Source organism: Poecilia reticulata, chromosome 11, assembly GCF_904066995.2.
Source record: "Poecilia reticulata chromosome 11, P_reticulata-male-v2, whole genome shotgun sequence".
Lineage (NCBI taxonomy): Eukaryota > Metazoa > Chordata > Actinopteri > Cyprinodontiformes > Poeciliidae > Poecilia > Poecilia reticulata.
This window is the reverse complement of record NC_088840.1, coordinates 20,604,881-20,628,316: the sequence shown is the minus strand read 5'-3', so window position 1 is coordinate 20,628,316 and position 23,436 is coordinate 20,604,881. Positions and strand designations below refer to the sequence as shown.

The following is a 23,436-nucleotide window of genomic DNA, read 5'->3' as shown; positions in this document are numbered from 1 at the left end:
TTGGGTGACTCAATTCCGATTTTTTTGCCAGGGCCGTTCACACTGCCAGTAAATGCGACCTATATGTGTTCTGCAGTGTAAACGGGTAAACAACCTGAAAGTGTCCCGCATGCGCAGTAGAGGGCGCAATAGCGTCAGCGTTCTCAGTCTTCTGCCAACCGCCATAAAAAGAAGAAGAGCTCAGTGTTTGCGGAAGTAAACATGGAGGCTGACGGTGGAGCTTAGCTTAACTATGTACCCAGCTAAGCATACATTAACTTTAACCATGGGAGTTCGGAGTCAAATGCCATAAGAACAGCTGTACTACATAATTTCATTGTACAATTTACTGTACAATGACAATAAATCAAATCAAATCAAAATATGTATGTTAGCAAACAAATCTAATCTCTTTTTGTAATGACGCAATGTTTACTCATGGGACAAAACCTGATGTGAACAATAGTTTCCCTGAGTGAAAGTGGACGCTTTTAATCCTTTGTTTAGCTTTTATTTATCTTCAAGCTGCTGGAACAAAAGTCTCGTTATTGCACTGACAATGACTCCTCCTTTTTATCCACGTCTGGTTATTTACTCAGATAAAATGGTTTCAAAAGCATAATGAAGTTTGTTTTTATGAAACTGAAGTTCACAGAGCTTCAAACACAATAATACAAATGTGAATGGAGCATTTTATTTGGGCTGCAGTGGTTTTTATTGTGAAGCAAACCTCAGTTTCATAACATCTGACAAAAGTTAATTCCCCAGTCGCCCCACCTTTGATATATAATCACTTTCATGCAGCCCTTAAATCTCATTTGAAACGATCTAAAACGGCTTTTTTTTAACCCTAAAAAAGAAGTTTCTGAATTTCTTGTTCCAGAAAAATAATTTTTGTCACAATGAAGAATCTGCTGCTCTGTGCTGTGCTTATGGTGATGGTTGTTACAGGTAAGACACACTTTTTAACGAGTATTATTATTAAAGATATATCTAAACTGAAGTGTTTGTATTTTACAAAAACCACTAAAGGAGGAACTTTAAATTACAAAACATGTATAACTTACACTTTGCAATAAATAATTTTGTTTAATATGTTTATTATACACATTAATTATATTGTGGAGGACCAAGTCTGCCAAAACTGGGAGCAAAGCACACAAGCACACATAAATTTGTTATTCTGGAAAATAAAGTTAAAAAACTGTTTAAACAATTATAATTTTGAAATATGACACAAACTGACATGTTCAATATATAACTTACCTATGTGTGAATTGTATCAGTATTTAAATTAAACCTTTACTTACAACATAATAATCAAACCATATTGTTTACTAAAAGGTGCCTTAAACGGGTTTTTAAATTACTTTTTGGTTTTTATTAAAATACTAACACAGATATTGGTCTACTCATCTATTCCTAGGGTTATTCTTAATTTTGGCACTCTTTATCCACCATACAAACACTTAGAAATATAAGAGATAATGCACATGCTTCAGTTTTACCATTTGACCAAAATAATAATAATAAAAAAACATATATCTTAATAATGCTGATTAAATCTAATATTAGACATTATTCAACGAATTGTGACATACACTTTAATATTTAAAATGTTATTAACATTATGGTTTTAAATTTTAAATAAATGTTTACTGATGGAAAAATGTGGGAATAGTGACCCTCAACAAAAATAATTTTCTTTAACAAAGCTGCACTTTTATGGTTTATGCTCCGCAAAAATATAATACTTTTCGGTTTTACACAGGTTTTTATTGCTGTTATAATCTTCTGAGCTCATACACATAAAAAATGTATGGCGTAAAAAAAAAGAAATTATCAAAAATGGCAAGTAACTTTAATTTTACCACAATGAGTCACCTCATTATGCATTTTTAAGTAAAAAGTAAACCTAAAATTGTAAATAGTCCATATATTTTCTCATTTTTATTTAAAATAAACCGTTTTTCTCTTTCAAGCTTGATTATTCATTTGTAACGCAGAAGTTTTTATATTTTCATCAAAAAACCTGCTGCTCTTTCAACTGAAACCTCTTTTGAGAAAAATGTCACCAAACTGAATCTTTAGAGATGACAAAATTAGATTTTTTTCAGTGCGTATGAGGCTTACGTCTCTCTGCTTCCCTCTGTGGTTTACAGCCGATTCTCTGAGCTGTAACTCCTGCAAAGTGGGCTTCAGGGGGAAATGCCTTCTCTACTCCAAGGAAACCTGTGGCTCAGTTAAGGCCAAGTGCTACACTGGAGACCTGGGTGAGTTTCAGCTGCATTCATCTGGCTGTTGAAAGAGGAAACTGGTTTCTGTGTAACTCTTCGTCTCAGGTCCAGGAGGTTCACTTCTTCACAACAGACCCACTCAGGTTCACTGCACTTATTCTAACAAAACAGAAAATCAAGATGGTGGTTATTAACAAAAGTCCAGCAGTTTCTGCCCAACAAAAAAAGGGGGGAGGAGCTGTCAGTTACTGGTTGCTACGGTAACCACCAACTGCCAAGAGCAGCGTAACGGAAATTAATACGGCAATAAATGTCTGGAGAAACAACTTCTTAATTCAACAAAATGAATTTAAAGAATATGTGAACATTTATAATACTGTTAAGATAAAATCCTTTTACATATCTTTTTATTAATGGTATCAAAAAGATGAAAAATTCCACTGTTTTAACTGCCGTTTAAAGAAACTTTCAAATCTTGGAGAAGTGACCTCGTGTATGGAGAAAATCTTATTTTTTAACAATGAAGCAAAAGCTAAAGCTAAAAAATAGATTCTAGCATTCAGGATTTAATCTAAACCTCTTCATCTTATTGTATTTTTAGAGTTGCTGTCCTGTTCCACAGCATGATACCATCCTGGTGTCTTTAGAGAGTCCCAATTTGTTTTTATTTTACTTCCAAAAGGACAGACTTTCTCATAATCTTTAAAAATGGAATTCATCTATATCACAGTTGTCAAACTCAAGGCCAGGGGGCCAAATCTGTCCCGCTGTAGCTTTTTATGTGGCCCTCTAGATTTCAAATTACATCAATAAGTCCCACCAGTTTTCCAATAATCTGCTAAATTTATACAAAATCAACAAATCTCCACATTTGTTTCTGATTTTACTGCATATTTTCTCAAAATTATTAGCCTTGCTTAGTTTTATACTTCCTCATTGATACGGCAAGTCATAAAAAGTTACATTTAACATAAAAATTTGCATATATTATAAAAATTCCATTTCCAATTTGGCACCGCAAAATCTGCAATTTTGATTGCAAAAAACACTAAAACCATCACAAAATCCTGGAGGGACAGCTACTTATTGATATTTAAACAGTTTAAAGGGTTTATTAACACATTCTGGCACAACCGGCCCTTTAAGAACATTCAGATGTTTGATATGTCCCAAAATGAAAATGAGTTTGATACCCCTGATCTATACAATATATTGATGAATCCTTCAGGCAGGTAGGGACTGAAAACTTAATTCTAAACCTGTGAAACCAGATTTAATTTATCTAGTTTTATACAGTGTGAAATATAGATGTGTGTTTTGCATTTGATCCACAATCGCCTTGTAATAAAGGTTAATAATAAAATATCGTGGGATAAGAAAGTATAACAAAAAAACATATATATAAAAATCGTTTAGCTGCAATAATGTGGCTAAATCATCAAAACAAGAAAGAAAATCTTTATTCTGTGGAAAACGTATCGCTAAATCAAAACAAAACAAGGTGAGGCACAAAATCACACCCTTTTTATCCTGTTCAATCTCCAGCAGTTCATGACACGACAAAAAGGTAATATGTAAGATAAAATATCAGTCACAACCACGTTTCGTCCTATGGGCATATTTCTCTAATCAACGTAAACACAAGCTGTGGCGACGTTCGAAAGCGAGTTTCTTTGTTTGGGGGAGAAGATAAAGTTCTTGATGACAATCAAACCAACCTGGAATGATGAGTTTCTTAGTTATCTGTCAAATGTGGAATGAAGAAAACCAGACTGCTAACAAAGAGCAGGACGTCTGGAATAATGTTATTTAAACGTTTGATAGGGAATGTATACGTTTGACTTAAGAATAGAGGAAATGTTTGGTTGGAAGGCAGCATTCTAGGAACAAAACCTGAGACCAAAGATGAAGCACGGAGGGGGAAGTGTCATGCTGGGGATGCTTTGCCTGATGAGGTCATCGGTATAAAGTCCATCATGACATTTCCAAAAGATGGAAAATGTGAGCCCATTTTTTTAATTAAATGTAGTTTGAAGCAGAACTCAACTCTCCAACAGGACAAAGTTCCAAAACATACCAACACCAGGCCTAGTCAAAGCCCAGAAATCTTTCCTTTTCAGATATCGTGAGCAGAAGTTGAAGGGGAAGAAAGTATTTTATCTCCTGTTCTCTGGTTTCTTTAGACTAGGACATGATGTGCTGCTTTTTGATATCCTTTAGCGTACTTCATGTGGTCCTGTTTAAGTGATTAGTTGACGTTAAATGTCAAAGTTTTATTCAACCAGGGTGTTCCCATAGGGTCTACTTTGTTTTGGAATGATTGGATTTAATAAATTACATTTTAAAATTGCTTTTTGCATTTACTGAGATTATCTCTTGAGTGTGACATAAAAACAAACACGAAATAAATCCACTTTTTACTCGACTGAATACCAATAAATAAATTGTTTCGACTGTTAAAAAAGTCTTTTTTTGTTTTCAGTCTTTAACATCACTGATATGGTGAGCTTCCACAGTCGAGGATGCTTTTATGCGGATCCCTGCAACGTTTCGGAGACAGGAAGTCTCCTGACAGCCGGGTACACAGTGACAAGAGTCTGCTGCGACGGCGACAACTGCAACGGAGCTACGTCTGTCCAGCTCACCATCACTGCAGCTCTGGGCGCCGCTGCCACAGCTGTTTGGAGTCGGCTACACTTCTAGAAACAACGACCGTCTTTATACTTTATGCAAAGCTCTTGTATATGTAGGGAACTTAAACAACCATTTGCTTGCTCTTTATTAAGTATTCGTGTAATAAACACATTATGAACATTTCACTTAAAATTGATTTTTTATTTTTTTTTTGTTTGCATGCATTCGTCAATAAAATTTGACGAATGGGAGTTTCACTTTGGTTGAAGATGGCAATCTGAGTTGGGGGGGGGGGAAAGTTGTGCAGGACTTCCTTCCCTCATCGACATAAATGAGCTGCACCTTCTCAGACGCAAGTAAGGATAAATCTCTGAAATTACAGAGTATTATTAGAGATTATTTATAATAAAGACATTATGTGGAGCCTTCTTCAATCTTTCAAAACAATCTTAAAGTTTCAACATTCTTCATCAGCAAAACCAGATGAAAGATCTTTATTCTATGGAAACGTATCATTACATCAAAACAAGGCGAGGCACAAACTCACACCCTTCCTATCCTGTTCGATCTCCAGCAGTTCATCACAGTTCATCACAGTATCCTGTACGATAAATCATCAGTCACTGTCACGTTTTGACCTATGGGCCTATTTGTCTGATCAACGCAAACACAAGGTGTGGCAACGTTAGAAAGCGACTTTCTTTGTTAGGGGAGAAGATAAAGTTCTTGCTGACAATCAAACCAACCTGGAATGATGATTTTCTTTGCCATCAGTGAAAAGTGCAATGAAGGAAACCAGACTGCTAACAAAGAGCAAGACGTCTGGAATAAACAGATGAGTGGAAATTGTATATTTTTGACACGAGAACAGAGGAAATGTTCAGCTGGAATACAGCATTCTAGGAACTGAAGGTTGGATATTCTCCATCATAATTATTTTTTTGCACGTCAAAAACACCAAATATTCCAAGTGTTTTTAGTGTAGTTTCTAGTCCAAATATATTATTATACTTGAATAAGACAAAAACTAGCTTACAGGTACTGTACCTTTTCTGCAAGACATAGAGGCTTGTTTTTAGTCAATAATTCCTTAATATTGATGAAAACATACTAGTTCCTTTGGCAGATAAATTCAGTTATAATAAGACAATTTTCCCATGTTATAAGTGAAATAATCTGCCAGTGGAAGTAGAACTGGGTTGCTAGGTGACGGGCTGGGCTTGGCTGGTGTTGCTAAGTAACAGTGCCAGTGGAACTTGTACTTTTCATTAATATTAAGGAATTATTTAAAACAAGCTGCTATATCTTGCAGAAATCCTATGTTTAAGTTAGTTTTGTCTTAATTCAAGTGTACTAAAATATATGAACTAGAAACTAGACCAAAAAATTATTTGGTAAGATTTTTCTTTTTTTTTTGTAGTGTAACAAGAAGTCATTCTTCTTTGATTGATTGATTTAGCTACACTATCAAAACCAGTGCAAAGACCTTTATCATGTAAAAAACATATCTTTAGATCAAAGCAAAACAGGGCGAGGCACAAACTCACACCCATTTTATCAGATTTGATCTTCATATGACAGGAAGCCAGCAGTTTATCACACAGCAAACAGAAACGTGTGATAAATCAGTCCCAATCACGCTTTGACCTATGGACCCCTTTTTCTCATCAACCTAAACACAAGGTGTGGCGATGTTTGATAAGCTAAAGCTCATGATTACGATCAAACAACCTAGAATTACTAGTTTCTTAGGTTTCAGGGAAATAAATGAAACCAGACTCTGAGGCTGTAAAGATATTTTAATGTACTGTGACCCATTTTGATTGCAGAAACCTGAAATCAGAAACTTGTTGCTGTTTTTACTAATCACAACTCAAAGCAAATCTTCAATCAAGTTTCAACTTCACTGCAAAAACACAAAATCTTGCCAAGTATTTTTAGTCTAGTTTCTAGTGCAAATATCTTAATACCCTTGAAATAAGACAAACTTGTCATTTTCATGAATAAAAATGAATTATTTACTTAAAATAAGCCTCTATTTTTTTTTTACTAAAAAGTTACTTTTAAGTTAGTTTATCTTATTTCAAGTGTACTAAGATATTTGCAATGGAAACAAGATTAAAAATACTTGGTAATATTTTGTCTTTTTGCAGTGTAACTTGTTCCTCACATCAGCAAACCTTTTATTAGGTTAAAATATTTTCTCATTGCTTTATATTTTTACAAACAAGCACTAAAATAGGTCGGATCCTGTGAATTTGGCTCGAGAACATAAAAAAATTTGTCCACCATGACTTCTACTGAGTATTAGAGGTGTTTATGTAAAATGAGAGAAACATCTTTTGATGAAGATGAAGCAAAGCTCAACTCTGCAACCAACTTTCTTTAGTTGCACTTGATAAAGAAAATAAAATTTGATTTGAATGTGAGTTTCACTTTCGCTGAAGATGGTAATCTGGGTTTGGAGGAAAGTTGTTCCTCCTCTCATGGACATAAAAGCCCACAGACCCGGTTCATCTTCATCACTCCTTCCCAGCTCTTCTTCTCTTTTCTTTTGCTCTGACGCATCTGAGAATCTAGACGTGTTTAAGTCATTTACTCCTTTCTGTTGATTTACAAACATGAAGACCTTCTGGACAGCTCTGATCGCATTCAGCGCCCTGATTGCAACAGGTAATTTTGTTTACTATATTACAGAAAAAAAGCATTTTAGTGGATTTCTTTTTTTTTTGCAGTTATTCTATTTTTTACGAGACAATCAGCATCCAATTTACTATCAAAACAAAGAATGATTTTACTGCTAAACAATTCATTTTTACTTAACACATCAATCTAATATGCAGTCATTTCAGTTAATTTCTAAATAATAATATTGTGATTTATTGCATATTTGCAGTACATAACTATTAAAAGGTAAAAAAGTATTAAAGTTTAATACTTTAATACTTTTCTTTTCGGAGCAAATAACCAAGTATGTGCTTCAAAGTGAAATTTCAAATGCCAAAGGATTCAAATGAAGCTACATTTGATCAAATGAAACGTTAAGTAGATGTCTAATTGGCATTTCTATTTATTTAAAAAATAACTGGATGTAGATAGGTTAAAGGATAGGATTTTTACAAGAAAAACCTGATGTCCCACTTTTGCACATCTTGCCTTGTTGGTATATCAGAGACAACATATCAAATGGGTCTAAAAGTGAGGAAAACTAATAACAATAGTAACTATAACTATTATGTAATGTTTTTTTGCAAGACAGACTTTGTCATGTTGGGATACAGCTGAAAACTCAGTTACAACTCATAGTCACATTGACACATATTTTGTATTTTTGAGTTGAAAAGCAAAAAAGCGAGAGGGGAGTCAGCTAATGAAAGGTAGCACCGACATTTTAGCAGGATGTTGCTCAGATTAAACACTTTCCTTCAGCTGATAAATTATCAAATGGTTGTTCTGTTGATGTAGCTTTTTCCTGGTAGTCACTGAAAACTGTCTGTAATTGAAAACACAATGTGAACAACGAGATGCATACCGTAAATATTTACACCTTGTATTTCTTTCCCCTAAACAGCACAATGCCTGACGTGCCAGAAATGTTCAGTCTCTTTAGCGGGGAGCTGTTTGCTTGGGAAAGGGGAGGTCACATGTGCAACTGGAGAGAGCTGCACCTTCTCACAAGCAAGTAAGGATAAATCTTTTAATTAGTCAAGATATATATTGACTAATTACATAAAAAATGATATACATATATATCTTTTTTTTTGCTATTTGGGTAATGTTCTTCAGAATAATTGAAGTCATATTAATAAAGTATTATTTTCTAATAATTTTAAGTAGCCAAAATGTTAAATGGACAATTATTTATTAATTAATTAAATGTTTATTATTTATTATTTAGGAGAGTACATGCAGTATTGGTTGCCTTGGCAACAGAGAGACCCAACATTTGTTTCTTAACATCCTTATTATTTTCTGGTACTGTTTTGGTTTAACTTGAAAGATTATATGTAATAAAGAAGTTGTGTGGGGCTTTCTCCATTCATGTATACACATATTTATTATATTAAAAAAATAGTAAATTAAAATACATAATTGTAGTCATGCGATTATTAAAGCATACTTTTCTTATAATTCTAATTAGTCAAACTACTTATGAATAAATACTTACAGTAAATGCATAATTATTTATTTAATGAAATAAATATTTGCTTATTTTGTAATTTAGGGTAATAGCAGCATTGGTTGCCTTGGCAACGGAGAGACCCAACTGTTGTTTCTTAACATTCTGATTTCTGTTTTCTGGCACTCTTAGGCTTCACAGCGAAGGGGTCTCCCACTCTGCACAGCAGGGGCTGCGTGGCCGCCACCGCCTGTGGGACCACATCCACTGGCACCATCATCGGTGTTGAGTACAGCAGCAAATACGCCTGCTGCACCACAGACCTGTGCAACGGAGCCTCTGCTATTCAGCTGTCTCTGACTGTCGGCCTCTGTGCCGCCATCTTGTCCTCACTGTGGGGATTCATGTAGTTCACCATGAAACTTACATATTTTCACATGCTAATCCTCTGATTTTTCTTCTTTTTAATTTGTTTTTATGCATTAAATGAAGTTTTAACTTAATGTTATTCTCCAGTTGGAACAGATGGAAAAACAGAAATGCATAAAATCATTGTTTTTTGGTACTAATGGGTTTCCTTACTAGGGTTAATAAAGTATATCCAATCAAACATGGATAATTTGTTGATAATTATAGTAACTGACTTTATTTTTCAGAAAATTTGGTTTTACTTGCTGGAAAAATATTCATTTTAGATTAAATCACTACATTTGGTTCAGATTGTTTTTTTTTTTGTTTGTTTTTCTTTGTGATGAATGTTTGACCTTTTCCCTCTAACCTAATGCAAAAAATTATTTAAATCAATACAGAAATATGGATTTAATAAAAAATAATGAAGTTATTACTTTCCAGTTTCATTTTTAATATTACAAACCACCTTTAGTGAAGCACATATTTCAAATTAATGATTATCAGTAGAAGCATAAAAATCTGTTGTTTTTTAACCCAATAGTTTTATTTTTATATTTGTTTTTAACAAGTGAAATCCATCTGGTCTACTTTTGTTTATTATATTTGGTGACTTATAAACAAACTGACGTAAAAATAAACATGTTTTTATGGAAGAAATGTATTTTTACACTTTAGAAATCAATGAGAAAGTGTCTATTTCTGCTATTATGTCTCTTAAAGACAATATTTTCAAAACTATTTTTCCAGAAATCCTGCGTTATTTTTTGTTTAACTTCAGTCTGGGCTCCATGTGAGACGCCTGTTGGTCCCATGATGATATTTTAGGTATTGGAGGCTTCTTTTAGGATCTTTCAGGGTAAACTTGGTTAGACTTTCATTTTTGAAACAACCACACAAAAGTATTTGCCTTCTTTGCGAAACTAAATGAACATTTATGGACTTCTGTGTATTTACTTTTATCTTCTACCATCTTAACACAAATATATTCTGGCTGAACAAATATTTGCTGATCAGACAAAGGGATTTGTGTGACCTGTAGTTTCTTTGAAGCAGGGTATTTTAGAGGACGAAAACATTTTTTTCACAAAACTTCCTCTTCAAAGTTGTGGAAGAAGCAAAACCTGATGATCCTCCTTCTTATCAGTCATCCTTTTCTTGCGTTTCGTCCTCAGTTTCTCCTTGGTTCACGTAAACTAAGGCAGCTGAAACTCTGAGTCTGTAATATTTTTATTTTACAAAGGTTTTTACAAAGGTTTCCCTTTATCAGCCTGTGAAAAATGAATGCAATCTGGAAAGCAGTAATTGGTCTCAGCGCCCTAATTGTGGCAGGTGAGTTTAAAAAAAATCTCTCATTTATTTGAATACCTTCTTTTAATTAGTCAAGTTTCCCTCTGATCTGATAGATTATGGCCAAACTGAACAGAAAAACGTGATTTTACCGCAAGAAAATGTATTTTCATTCACAAGGGATCATTAAAATGATGCATACCCCTCTGCTTTTATGTGTACTAAAGTATACATTTTCAAAAGTATTCAAAAGTAAGAATAAAGAAAAAGAATCTTATATTAAGACAGTTCCAGCTTATATGCCCAGAATGCAGAAATTATTTGGTAAGAAGTAACTAAAAGCTTCCCTGGTTTATTTCTCTTAACTAATTACATTTACTTGAATAGCTTTTTTGAAGAAAAAAAATGCTTTTAGGAGTATTTTTACTTTGCTGTGCTTTTTAATTTTATTTGAGTAATTTTATTTTTGAAATACACTGCTCAAAAAAATAAAGGGAACACTTAAACAACACAATATAACTCCAAGTAAATCAAACTTCTGTGAAATCAAACTGTCCACTTAGGAAGCAACACTGATTGACAACGGGGACCCTCGTCGGGTCAATCAGTGTTGCTTCCTAAGTGGACAGTTTGATTTCACAGAAGTTTGATTTACTTGGAGTTATATTGTGTTATTTAAGTGTTCCCTTTATTTTTTTGAGCAGTGTATTTCTACTCTTACTTGAGTAAAATTTCTAGATTTTCTACCCACTGACTGACAAACAAACATGTTTTAATAAAAGAAAATTCACCATAAACTGGCACAAACCTGCAGTTTTTTAAGTTTTTTATTGAAAGAAACTGATTTGGAAATTTTTTATTTTGCTTGATTTTTCTTAATTTTTTTAAATTTTTGACCTTCAAATACCAAAATTTTCACTTAACTTTATATTTTGGTCCATCTGATGATGTAATTTTTAAATATTAAATGATTGATAATTTGATCAGTTACAGTACTTGAGCAGATGTATTTGAGTAATTTTTTAGACAGATACTTTTTACTTTTTCTTGAGTAAAAATATGTAGTAGTAGTTCTACTCTTACTTGAGTACTCTACCCACCTCTGCTTCGTTCCCATCATTTATGATTACGCAAATTGATGTTGTGGTACTTTGTGAGTAAGTTGGTTTGTTTTTTTCCACTGAACAGCGAACTGTCTGACCTGCTGCCACTGCTCTGTTGGCATATTTGGAAGCTGCTTGTTTGGGAGCGACGCCACATGCGGCAACTCAACAGAGAGCTGCTACACAGGAGAAGCACGTAAGGAAAACTTTAAAAAAGCTGCGTGACCATCTACTGATGATGAGACTACTACGTTACCAGCATCTTAAGGAACTATGTAGTGGAGCCAGTTATTCAGACCAGATGTGGGTGAAGATAATCAAGTCCCTCAAACATATAACAGCTAATTAAAGTTAGTTCTTATTTAAAAGAAGCAACAAAAGAAAGTTTTCATGACTGTCAATGCAGTTGTGGGAAAGAGTGCACCAATTATTACTAGTATGACTATGAACCACCAAAGTTGGGGTTTTCTCAGCTACAAATTAAAACCAAATAATCTTACCAGGTAGTTTTGGTCTAGTTTCCACTGCAAGTCTCATAGTTAACTTGAAATAATTTACAAGTACATTTTGAGCAAGATATAGAGGTTTGTTTTAAGTCAATAACTTCTTAATATTGATGAAAAAGTAATAGCTCCATTGGCAGATCATTTCACTTTTAAGATGGGAAAATGTTTTGTAAGTTTAATAATCTGCAAATGGAAGTAGTACTTTTTAAAATCAATATTAAGGAATTAATGACTTAAAACAAGCTCCTTTATCTGGCTGAAAATGTACTTGTAAGTTAGTTTTCATTTATTTCAAGTTTACCAGAAACTATAGACCAAAAATACTTGGTAAGATTTTGTGTTTTTGCAGTGTGATGACTTTAGAGAGGCAAATGTTTCTCCACATTAATCTGAAAAGGATTAAGCAATTTTCAAACTGTTTATATTCCTGAATTCTGCAGAGATTCTGTTTCACGCAATGTCTTTGTTATTGCTGTAGGTCCAGCGGATTTCTGTCAAACACGTCCTGATTTCACAAAAATCTATAAATCCTGAAATCACAATTTTTGGATTACAGCCAGAATTCTGACTTTTTCCTAAAACTTTAAATGGGTATTTTTCAGGACTAATTTTACAACAAATATGATGAAATTTCAGAGGTTTGTTTGATAAATCAGTTTTAACAGAGCTAGCTAGCTCTCAGAAGAAGCCTACCGTTAGCTCGCTGTTAATGTTCGTTTCAGAATTCAACGCTACGGGGTCGCTGACCCTGCACACCAGGGGCTGTGTGAACTCGTACTTGTGCGCATAGACATTAATACATATTGATGTCTATGCTTGTGCGGGTTGACGCTGACTGGATCCCTCCTGGGAGCCCCGTTCACCAGCTCCTACAAATGCTGCGTCATAGACCTGTGCAACGGAGCCACTTCCGTCCAACTGTCTGCGGCCCTCTGTGCTGCCATGTTGCCCTCACTCTGGGGATTCTGGGAGTTGTAGTCTAACATGAAATACCTCTGCGTAATGTCTCTAATTTGCATTTGTTGACTGTCAGTTTTTCTTATTTCAGATGTAATTATTTGTTGTTTTAAGTAATAAAGTTGTGCTGTGATTTCACACTGATCCTCTGTGATTATGTTGACCCTCTGATATGATAACTTATTACTGTAAAAATTAATTACAGCTCTGAAATGAACCTTTTTGAGATTTTCTTTCTGTAACACATTGAAACTGTGGATTTAAGCTCCCTGTGTGGATATTTACCAACAGTATTTTTGAATAAGATCTGATCTCAAACTTTCGACTTTCATATCCTATCACAGAATTTGAAATAAAATGTCGATATTTCCAAGTAACATTTTCAAGAGACATGACACTAAACACTAATAATAATAATAATAATAATAATAATAATAATAATAATAATAATAATAATAATAATAATAATAATAATAATAATAATGTATCATTAACTATTACTTAATAATAATTACAATAAATTATTAATTGATAAATAATATTAAATAATTACTATAATAATTATTAGCTAATAATTATTATTGTTGAAATAATTAAAAAATATTGAAATAGATGCTAAAATATAATAAGATTGAATAATAATAATACTTACATTTTCATTCACAGATTTTCACATTTAATTAAATGTATTTTGGATTAAATAAATCTCACATATTCATTTATTTATGATTTAGTTATCTATTCATTATTTTTTTAATTAAATGAATTATATTAATGCACTTTTTTGTGGTAAAGACTTTTTGTTCATGTGGATTGTGGCACTTTTGGAACATAATCTCTGACAAGCTAATATTAAGAACCTGGAAAGGTGCAGAAAAAACATATAAGTTAAGTGATTTGTGTGTCTGTGTATCAAATGTTATTCAAAGTAAGAAGAATATAAGTCAGTAATTACTATTTAAATCCAAAGGTACAATATAGTCAATCAAAAATGTCTAGCAAACAACTAAACATTAACAATTTCTTTCATATTACTCTTGGATTGGACATTTTATCTAAAAATATATTTAGGCCTTTGAAATTAAACATTTTTGAAGAGACACAATTAATCGTTGTGCTCCATCTGGGTGAGGTTTGTTCTGTCTCCATGATCCGGGCTTGTGGTATGTCCCCTTCACGGCTGCCAGCTACAGTCTATTGTTCCCTCCAGATCAGCTGGTAAATCTGGCTGCACCAACATGTCTGCAAGTTATTCTGAAACCAATGACGCCCTCTGGTGCTTCACAAGCACACAAACAGAGCCAGGCTAATTACTTTGCACCAAATAAAAAAACTTAATAGATATGATTCAGTTTGTAAACAATCATTTATATTTAGAAACAATGAAAAAGGGATAAAAATTAATATGACCCCACCTGTCAATCATATTGGGTTTGTCAGCAACTGACCTATTAATGAGAGGAAAATAATAGGAAATTTTTATTGAAGTGGGAAACATGCTAACCATTCAACAAGAACTACTGCAATGCATACGGGCGCATTGCTTTCTGATGCCCAGAATATGTTTAATTGTCCTATTTTTTGCATTAGATTTAGAAAACTAAATGTTAATTCAAGTCAAATATTAAACCAGCTCTGCTTAGTTGTCACTTCACAAAAAAGTTTGTTTTTTTTAAGAATCAATTAATCATTAAACAAGTTAATTAGATGCCTAAAATGATGCAACAGTTTCAACGCAAATACAATAATTATTACGCAACATTTTGGAGTATCTTTACAAACTGTGCTGCTGGAACAAAACGCAGAGTTTAAAAAATGGGGTTTCTTAATGAAGCCATCGAACTCCTTGATGTAGTGCACTTCCGGTGCACCGGAAGTGTAGCTCCTTCGGCTACCACGAGGGGGAGCCGCAACCCTGCCTGGCTAAAAAAAAGATATGCATTGGCATGAGCTGGCCTGCAGATGGAGAGAAGTGCTCTACATATAATAAACAAATTTATTTAGAGGTGTTTAGCATTTTAGACAAAATATTAGACAATTTTAACTTTTTTAGTCTTTCCCCCCAAATATTCAACGTAAAATATGAACGTTTTGTGTTTATAAAATGAAAATCCGGTGATTAAAAACAAGCAAAACGACCCACAAAATCCACAACAGGAAGCTACAGGTGATCCTTTTCGGTTTCTGCATGACATTATCCAATCGAAATATCAATAGCTCGTTTCTCAGAAACATTTGAAGAATGTGCTTGTAATTTTACCAACTCTCTGTTTTGAACTCGATCTATTCTTGCTCTCCTGCATTTCTTACACCGAGAGTTTCTTCATGCAACTTTCTGCAAGGGCTGCGCAGCAGGAAATGGAGGCGCAGCTTTCATGATGATGATGATGATGATTGTGTCGCTGCTGCAGTGCTGACCCTGAACCTGGAGGAGGAAACCAGTAGCAGCAGCAGCAGCGCGGACAGAAAACTTTCAGCACTGTAAGATCTGGATCATTTAAGCTCTCGGATTAAGTTTTAGAGCTCTCTGCGGGGAGAAAAGGGCTTTGTGAGGCGTTTCCGCTGCTTGCGCGGCCGCCACATTGTCACATTAGTCAGCCTGTGTCGGGGATTTGTCGTAGCGGAAGATGTGGGCTGAGCTGCCCGCCTTTCCGCTGCTGCTTTTCACTTCACTTTCAAAACTTTAACTCAAAAGTTCTTGTCCTCTCTTTTTGCCTCTGCAAAGGTGTTTACTGGGTGAAGATGAGCGACGCAAACGAGGCCAAAATTGAGCTTTTTGTGAAGGTAAGCGGCAGCAATGAAAGCCATCACACCCAGAAAGCGACGCGCAGGCGGCGACGGGTTTATGGAAAGATTTCTGCTCATATCTGATAGCGTATCTGAGTTTATCCGAGAGAAGAAAAAAAATGAGACCCGTGTTTGTTTTCATGTCACTCATGACTCACCGCGGGTTATAAACCCCAGTAATCTAATTAAAAGCACATTAAGACAACAGGCGATGGGTTTCCATCTATATTTAGTATGTTGGTCAGGGCGCTAAATTGAAGTTTATTCCTCTTCCTCTCTCATAATGACTCCTCTGTATGAACATGTGCGCCACCCTCCACTTTTCCCCTCTGCAGTCGTGAAAGATGCTGTTGTAACTTCTCTAGAGTCTTTAACTTTCACACGTTTACATCTGATAGCCTATAAAGTTCAACTAAAAAGTGGGCATAAATGCTATGCTACATGTTTTTAAAGTTTTCTTAGGATAAAGTCTACTATTTTTGTATCTGCTGGTTTGGTTTGCATTATTTCATGAATGAAAATCTGATCTAGTTGAGTACAGAACGGAAAGTTCTGTAAATATGCAGATAAAACAGCTGGCAGGATATGTTGGTCTTGGTTATGTTGTCAAAACATTTGATCTACAAAAGCAGGAGTTTAAGGAAACGTTGTCAGCAGTCTTTTCAATTTAAAAATAGTGTTCTTACCCCCGCTGCCACAAAATAAAACCTCTCCATAGCCATGAATAAACAGATTTATTTGATATAAACCTCTGGGAAAAGACTAAGAGCCCACTGCACTGAACTCCATTGAAAACCTCCTGGTTTTTCCACAAAGTATGGATCTCTGAACTCTTAAAACATTAGGGTTGTTGTTTTTAAACTGATATAAACTTGATTTCTTTGCATTATTTGAGGTCTGAAAGAACTCCATCTTTTTTGTTATTTTGACCATTTATCATCTGCAAATAAAAACTAAATTTTGTCAGTAGTTCATAGAATAAAAAATAATGTTCATTTTACTAAAACATGAACCTATAAAAAAAGTAAAATCAGAGAAACTGATAATTTAAAGTGGTCTCTTAATGTTTTACAGAGCTGCATATATAATTGTGCACTTAATTTAATGTTTTATTTTGAAATCTATGAAAATTTAAATAAAATGGTCTATTGTCAATTTTAGTTTGGAGAACAAAATGAATTAACTTTTACAAAAGATGAAAAACCTCCTTATAAAATGAGGTAATTTTATAAGTAACAAGTTTCCCTTTGTTTGTAATACCTACTTTTTTGCTTCATCAGATCTGTAGAAATGTTTTCAGAAATTATAATCTCTCTCCCCTCTGGATATTTTGCCAACTGTAATCTGGATTTTCATTTTTAGTGTAACGGCTTCTTCCTCACTGAGCGGCTTTTCAGCCCTTGTTGGTGCAGAATTCACTCATGCCTGTTTCCCTCCACATATTTATAACGTCTTTCATTTATTTAGACTATGTTTTGGTCTTAGCAAATCATCTTTGCTTATTTTAGTAAAACTACATAAAGCTGATTAGTTTTCCCATCTCATTAATCTACACTTAAAACACATTTTCTCCATTTTATAAGTAAAATAGTTGTAGTGATATACATTTTGATCAATTTGCATTTTTACTGAATTTGCTAATCATTATTAGCAAATGGAAAATTTGTGGTATTTAAAATAAAAAGCTGTTTTAATAGGAATCAGTGGGATATAGATTGCACTGAGTTTGGAAGATTAAAACCTGACCAAATTTTATGTCAATCGAATCAACACTGAGAAAGTTAAGCAAATATAACATTTCCCAGAATCCATTGGGTTAGGTAATTAAAATAAGGAAATATGCTTTCTTAATTACATTGCTTTGCTTTGTATTTGCATTTCAAACCTTGTAAAGTCTTGTGTAACTAAAACCTTTACGAGGAACGTGAATCAGAATAACCTGTAAATGTTTTACTTTCTCTGTCCGTTCTCGCATTGCAGGCAGGAAGTGATGGTCTGTGCATCGGCAACTGTCCGTTCTCACAGCGCCTCTTCATGGTCCTGTGGCTGAAAGGAGTGGTGTTCGACGTCACCACAGTGGATATGAGGAAGTAAAAACCAGCCCTCATTTGTGTTTGTTTTTATTTAATCCTGTGCAGGTTACTGCTGGTACAACACACACATTTATCTTGTTGGCCTACACTGCAAAAACACAAAGCCTTACCAAGTATTTTTGGCCTAGTTTTTGGTACATAACGTCTTAGTAAACTTGTAATAAGACAAAACTAACTTACAAGTAACTTTTCAGCAATAGGAACTTGTTTTAAGTCAATAATTATTCAATATTGATCAAAAATTATTAATTACATTAGCAGATTATTTCACTTATAACAAGATATTTTTCTTTATCCAGAAGAAATAGGCTATTTTCCTTTTTCCGCTTATTCTGATCCTGAATAGTTCTCGAGTAAATAAATCGCAGCTGCATTTGGGAAAAATAAAACTCTTCTTGCGCCATTAAAAACGTCATTAGTTGTTCTTTTTCCATGAGCTGCGTCTTTTGGGTTAAATCAAGCATTGTTAAAGCCATTATTAAGAGAGTACAGAGCCAAAACACAAAATCTTACCAAGTATTTTTTGGTCTAGTTTTTAGTGCAATCCTTGAAATAAGACAAAACTAACGTACAAGTAACTTTGACCAAGAAATAGGAGCTTGTTTAAAGTAAATAATTCCTTCTTGTTTAAAAAAACACTTGTTCTATTGGCAGATTAATACACTTATAACAAGACATTTTTCCCATATTATACGTGAAATAATCTTCCAGTGGAACTAGAACTTGGTTGCTAGGTGACGGTCTGGTCTTGGCTGCCGTTGCTAGGTGACGGTCTGGTCTTGGCTGCCGTTGCTAGGTGACAGCCCCAGTGGCAGTTGGTTATGGAGCCAGCACTTTTTCATCAATACTGAGGTATTATTGATTTAAAACAAGCTCCTATATCTTGCTGAAAGTAATTTTGACTTATTTCAAGTGAATTAAGATGTCTGCACTAGAAACTAGACCAAAATATTGCACCAGAGTAGCAAACTGAGAAAACTCCAACTTTTTAAAAGGTGGTTCATACTATTGACAATTGGTAGAATGATTCCTACAACAGTATTGTTAAATAACAACATTATTTAACTAGTTAACTGTTACATGTTTGTGAAACGCAATTATTTTGACCCACATCTGCTCAATATACTTTTTAATCTATATTAAGGAATCATTGGCTTAAAACCAGCTGAAAATTTACTCTGAAGTTAACCTCAAGTACACTAGAAACTAAACCGAAAATACTTGGTAATATTTTGTGTTTTTGCAGTGTAACTCATAGGCCAAAAAATAAAAATAAAATCGGTCTCATAAAAACTACTGGTGAAAGTCGCAGCTTATCGTTGATGGTCGATAAATTCGTCCGATCACCCAGTAGCGTGAAATAAGAAAGCAGAGCGTTAAGTTATGGAGTAACTGTGTAGGTTTTGTTCACCTGTTGGTTTTTCTTCTTCCTCTCAGGAAACCAGACATCCTGAATGATCTGGCTCCTGGAGCTCAGCCTCCCTTCCTGCAGTACGGCAACGAGGTGAAAACCGACACCAACAAAATCGAGGAGTTCATCGAGTCGACGCTCTGCCCTCCTAAGTAACCAATAACCTTCACTTGTTCTGTTAGGATGTAAATTTTGTTCTGAATGTTTGCGCTGAAATGGTGTAAAGTGATAATTTAAGACAGATCCTGGTTATAGTAACCATAAACCCTTTGGATAAATCATTACCCAGATCTTAAGTCATGCTTCTTATAGACTCTCTATTAATATTTTAACTGATGAATAGCATGTTTTAAGCTTTCGGAAGCTATTTTATTGTTTTTAAAGTTTAATAATGCCAGTATAGACCTGGCACTGTTACTATTTTATGCTGAAACTATATGTTATTAACAATAATATTGATGTTTTGAGACAATTTTCAAGTAATATATGGCATAATACTGCATGTACACCTAGACCAGTCACAATTACAAATGTTAGTGGATGATAAATTGTCCCAGAAATTATTGTGATAAACGATTATATCGTTGTTTTGAGATCATTTTCTAATAATGTATTGATAAAGAAATAATAAGGCAAATCTGTCCTTGAAGGAGACAAAGAAACTTTAATTTTGTGCAGAACACTCCACATTTTCAATTTCCAAAATAAAACAACCAAAACAATTAATAAAAATCACAAGTAACTGAATTGTTTATGATAAAATTACACTTTAAAACCTCAACCTCATTTTAAAGTTATCATGCGATTAACTAATTAATTGATTAATTAGTCATGATTAGCCTCAGATTAATTAAAAATACAGCTGAAAACTGAATCATCACCAGAAATTCTGAAAAAGAAAAATTGAAGAAAGAAATGAAACAAAAATCATAAGAAATTAGAAGAAATCTTAAAACTGCAGACATGTCTCAATTGATTAAAATAAATCATGATGAAGCTGTTAGCTGCAGCTTAGCTCTTTTTTATTAAACCCTTTGTTTTGAGTTTTTATTTAGTTGTTTTTTTAAATGTAACCAACCATCTGTTTTTCCAGATATCCCCGTCTGGCGGCTCGTAATCCAGAGTCCAACACAGCAGGAGTCGACATCTTCTCCAAGTTCTCTGCTTACATCAAGAACTCAAACCCTCAGACTAATGACAGTAAGCATCAAAAACGATGATGACGACAGGAAAGCGAAACGCTGAAGTCACCATGCTAATCTTAGGCTAAAAAAAAAAACCAAACCAAAACCCAGCAGGGAGGGAGTTTCTGTTAATAACATTACAGTTTTAGCAGCACTGCGTCAGCGTGAACGGCGCACATCCTCTTAATCTCCCCGCTTATTCTTTGAGTCTGTGTTCGCTCTCAGATCTAGAGAAAGGCCTCATGAAGGCTCTGCAGAAGCTGGACAACTACCTCGGCTCCCCACTTCCTGACGAGATCGACCAGGACGCCGCCGACGAGGCCACTTCCTCGTCACGCCCCTTCCTGGACGGCCAGCAGCTCACCCTGGCGGACTGCAACTTGCTGCCAAAGCTGCACATCTTGAAGGTAATCTTCTCAGTGTGCGACGTTTATCCTCTCCACGGTTTTCCTGATCCCTGCCACTCAAACGGATCCTTTTTTTTTTTTTTTTTTTTTACCTCCAGGTGGTGAGTTTGAAGTACAGAAACTTCACCATCCCAGAGTCTCTGACTAACGTCTGGAGGTACCTGAACGCAGCGTACGCCAGGGAAGAGTTTAGCGCCACCTGTCCTGTCGATGCGGAGATCCTCATGGCGTATTCGACTGTAGCGAAAGCTCTCAAGTAGGACGGCGATAAGCCATGTTAAAAAAAATAAATCCACACAGAAATCAGTAATCAAATATTTACTCTGCAAACAATCGGGATCTGTTTCCCTGCCGATGGGAGTTTCCTTTAAGCTTTGTTTACCTTACAGAACACACACCCACAGGTGGATCTTTGTATTTATTCTCCACTTCAGCCAGGATCGGTTACATCAGCAGGGAGACGAGGGCAGAGTCTAGATCAGTGGTGTCCAAACTCTTTCCACCGAGGGCCAAAATGAGCTTTTTCCGTCCATTAAACAACATAAAAGTTATATTATTGTGAATGTTTTCTCCTTTATCTGCACAACAATAAATTGAACAAGTTAATTATTTTTTTTTATCAAATCCAACATTAGAATGAGATTTGCCTTAATGTTTATTTAACTTTATATTTTCTATTTTGTTGGTCTATAAATTGTCTTTTTAAAAACTCTGAAAGAAAAATTCTTTGTGTTTTCCATTTACAATATAAACTTGCCATGGAAATCTCACTCTACAATAATTTTAAGAAATGTCCATCTCATCCAAAATTTGCACCATTTTTTTAACCTCAGTCAGGGGCCACAAAAATTCATTCCAAGGGCCACAAATGGCCCCTTCGCCGCACGTTGGGCACCCCTGCTCTAGATAATACATGACTAAGTCAAAATGTTCCTTCCAGGAAGACTTGTATTTTCACACACCTTTTTTTAAACAAAAACATTTGTGTTGTTTGCCTTTATTCACCTGCTTCATTGAACTTTGACCTCAGATCAGAGCCGGTTCAAGCTTTTCTTTGGTATTCGGGCAAAATAACAATTTGGGGCCCCACTCTCACCTAATTCCACTGTTTGCTGCTATTCTTTGCTAACTGTAGACTGGTACAAGATTCTAACTTTATGATAACCTTAAAGAAATAACATAGCATCTGTTTAAAAGAAGAATTTAAAGTGGGCATGTTATGCTAAATAAACATTTTTAGATGTTTTTGTACTAACCTACTTCTTCCAAAATCAACCCGAGCTCTTAACAAAACAACCAGATGGTTTTTGGCTGTGTGTTGATGTCTTTTGGAAAGTTTTCTGTTTCAGAAAACCTTCAGAATGTAATGTAACAAATCGACACTGCCCAGCTCGTTACCTAGCAACCTCAGTGAAGTCCAGCCTGTTACCTAGCAACCTTAGGGGCATGTTTGCTCAGCTGGTTTCACCACTGTATTCACTGTACAATGGCTGCTTGAAAAGACAAGTGTTTTGCTGTTGATTTATCATCTAGACACCACTTGCTGCATTCTTGTTGGTTGTGCCAGAGGCTCTACTAATGCTTTTCAAAGATGAAAGAATGTATAATTTCTCATTTGGATTTAAAGTGACAAGATGCCCCAAAACGGCTCCTTCTGGAAGGAGCTCAAAATACCAGAAGTGAGCAAACTAAAATCTCATTGTCTAAAAAAAAATTTAAATATTTCTTATAGTCTTTATTCTAACTTGTTCAAGGAAGACTTACAGGCCACAATTAAAGCAAAGTATTAAAACATAGTCTAATTATTTCTATTCAAAGTACAAAAGTGACATTTATTTCTACTACAGCAAATAGTGTATGTGCTGAACAATATAGTATAATATCAATTTACTACTAATTTGATTTTGATTTAAAATGCAAAGCTAAACCATAACACAAATCTGCAACACTTCTTCTCTACCTGTTGTTTGTTCTAGCTGTGTATGATGGAGAAATTACCTAAAACTTTTCAGGGTAAAACAAACAATAAAAGAAATATTTTTTATATGGTCTCAAAAAAGCAGACGGTTGTAGTATATAGTTTGTAAGAAGCATTTTAGCACAAGAAGCTATAAGTATTATTTTATCTTTCGGTGGAAAGATAACAGTAGGCTAGCTACTTTAGCTGCTAGCATGTCCAACATTAGTTTTTAGGTTTCCAACTAATAAAAAAATACATACAAGATGGTTTGGGTTGCATTTTTAAAGTATATAACAATTTACAGTTGGTACAGTTGGTCCATTGGTAAACTGCAGGCTAATTAGCAACCCAGCTAACACA

The 23,436-nt window shown here is 34.6% G+C and overlaps 3 protein-coding genes across 4 annotated transcripts; all 3 read left to right on the top strand.

Moving 5' to 3' along the window:
• The first annotated feature begins 436 nt into the window (after positions 1-436).
• LOC145553856 (uncharacterized) lies at positions 437-5,035 on the top strand. Its single transcript, XM_081612881.1, has 3 exons — positions 437-930; positions 2,142-2,252; positions 4,699-5,035. The coding sequence occupies exons 1-3, from the start codon at positions 882-884 to the stop codon at positions 4,917-4,919; spliced, it is 381 nt and encodes a 126-aa protein (XP_081469007.1). The 5' UTR covers positions 437-881; the 3' UTR covers positions 4,920-5,035.
• Positions 5,036-7,158: 2,123 nt separating this feature from the next.
• Positions 7,159-9,736, top strand: LOC145553568 (uncharacterized). The gene is made up of 3 exons (XM_081612154.1): positions 7,159-7,523; positions 8,422-8,532; positions 9,163-9,736. The coding sequence occupies exons 1-3, from the start codon at positions 7,472-7,474 to the stop codon at positions 9,378-9,380; spliced, it is 381 nt and encodes a 126-aa protein (XP_081468280.1). The 5' UTR covers positions 7,159-7,471; the 3' UTR covers positions 9,381-9,736.
• Positions 9,737-15,399: 5,663 nt separating this feature from the next.
• Positions 15,400-21,407, top strand: clic1 (chloride intracellular channel 1). Of its 2 annotated transcripts, XM_008422773.3 has the most exons (7): positions 15,400-15,715; positions 15,960-16,018; positions 18,002-18,111; positions 19,552-19,677; positions 20,619-20,725; positions 20,935-21,116; positions 21,215-21,407. In XM_008422773.3, the coding sequence occupies exons 2-7, from the start codon at positions 15,977-15,979 to the stop codon at positions 21,374-21,376; spliced, it is 729 nt and encodes a 242-aa protein (XP_008420995.1). In that variant the 5' UTR covers positions 15,400-15,715; positions 15,960-15,976; the 3' UTR covers positions 21,377-21,407. The 2 variants fall into 2 exon arrangements, with proteins under 2 accessions (XP_008420995.1, XP_081468438.1); XM_081612312.1 differs by lacking the exon at positions 15,400-15,715 and having other exon boundaries at positions 15,744-16,018.
• Positions 21,408-23,436: the final 2,029 nt, after the last annotated feature.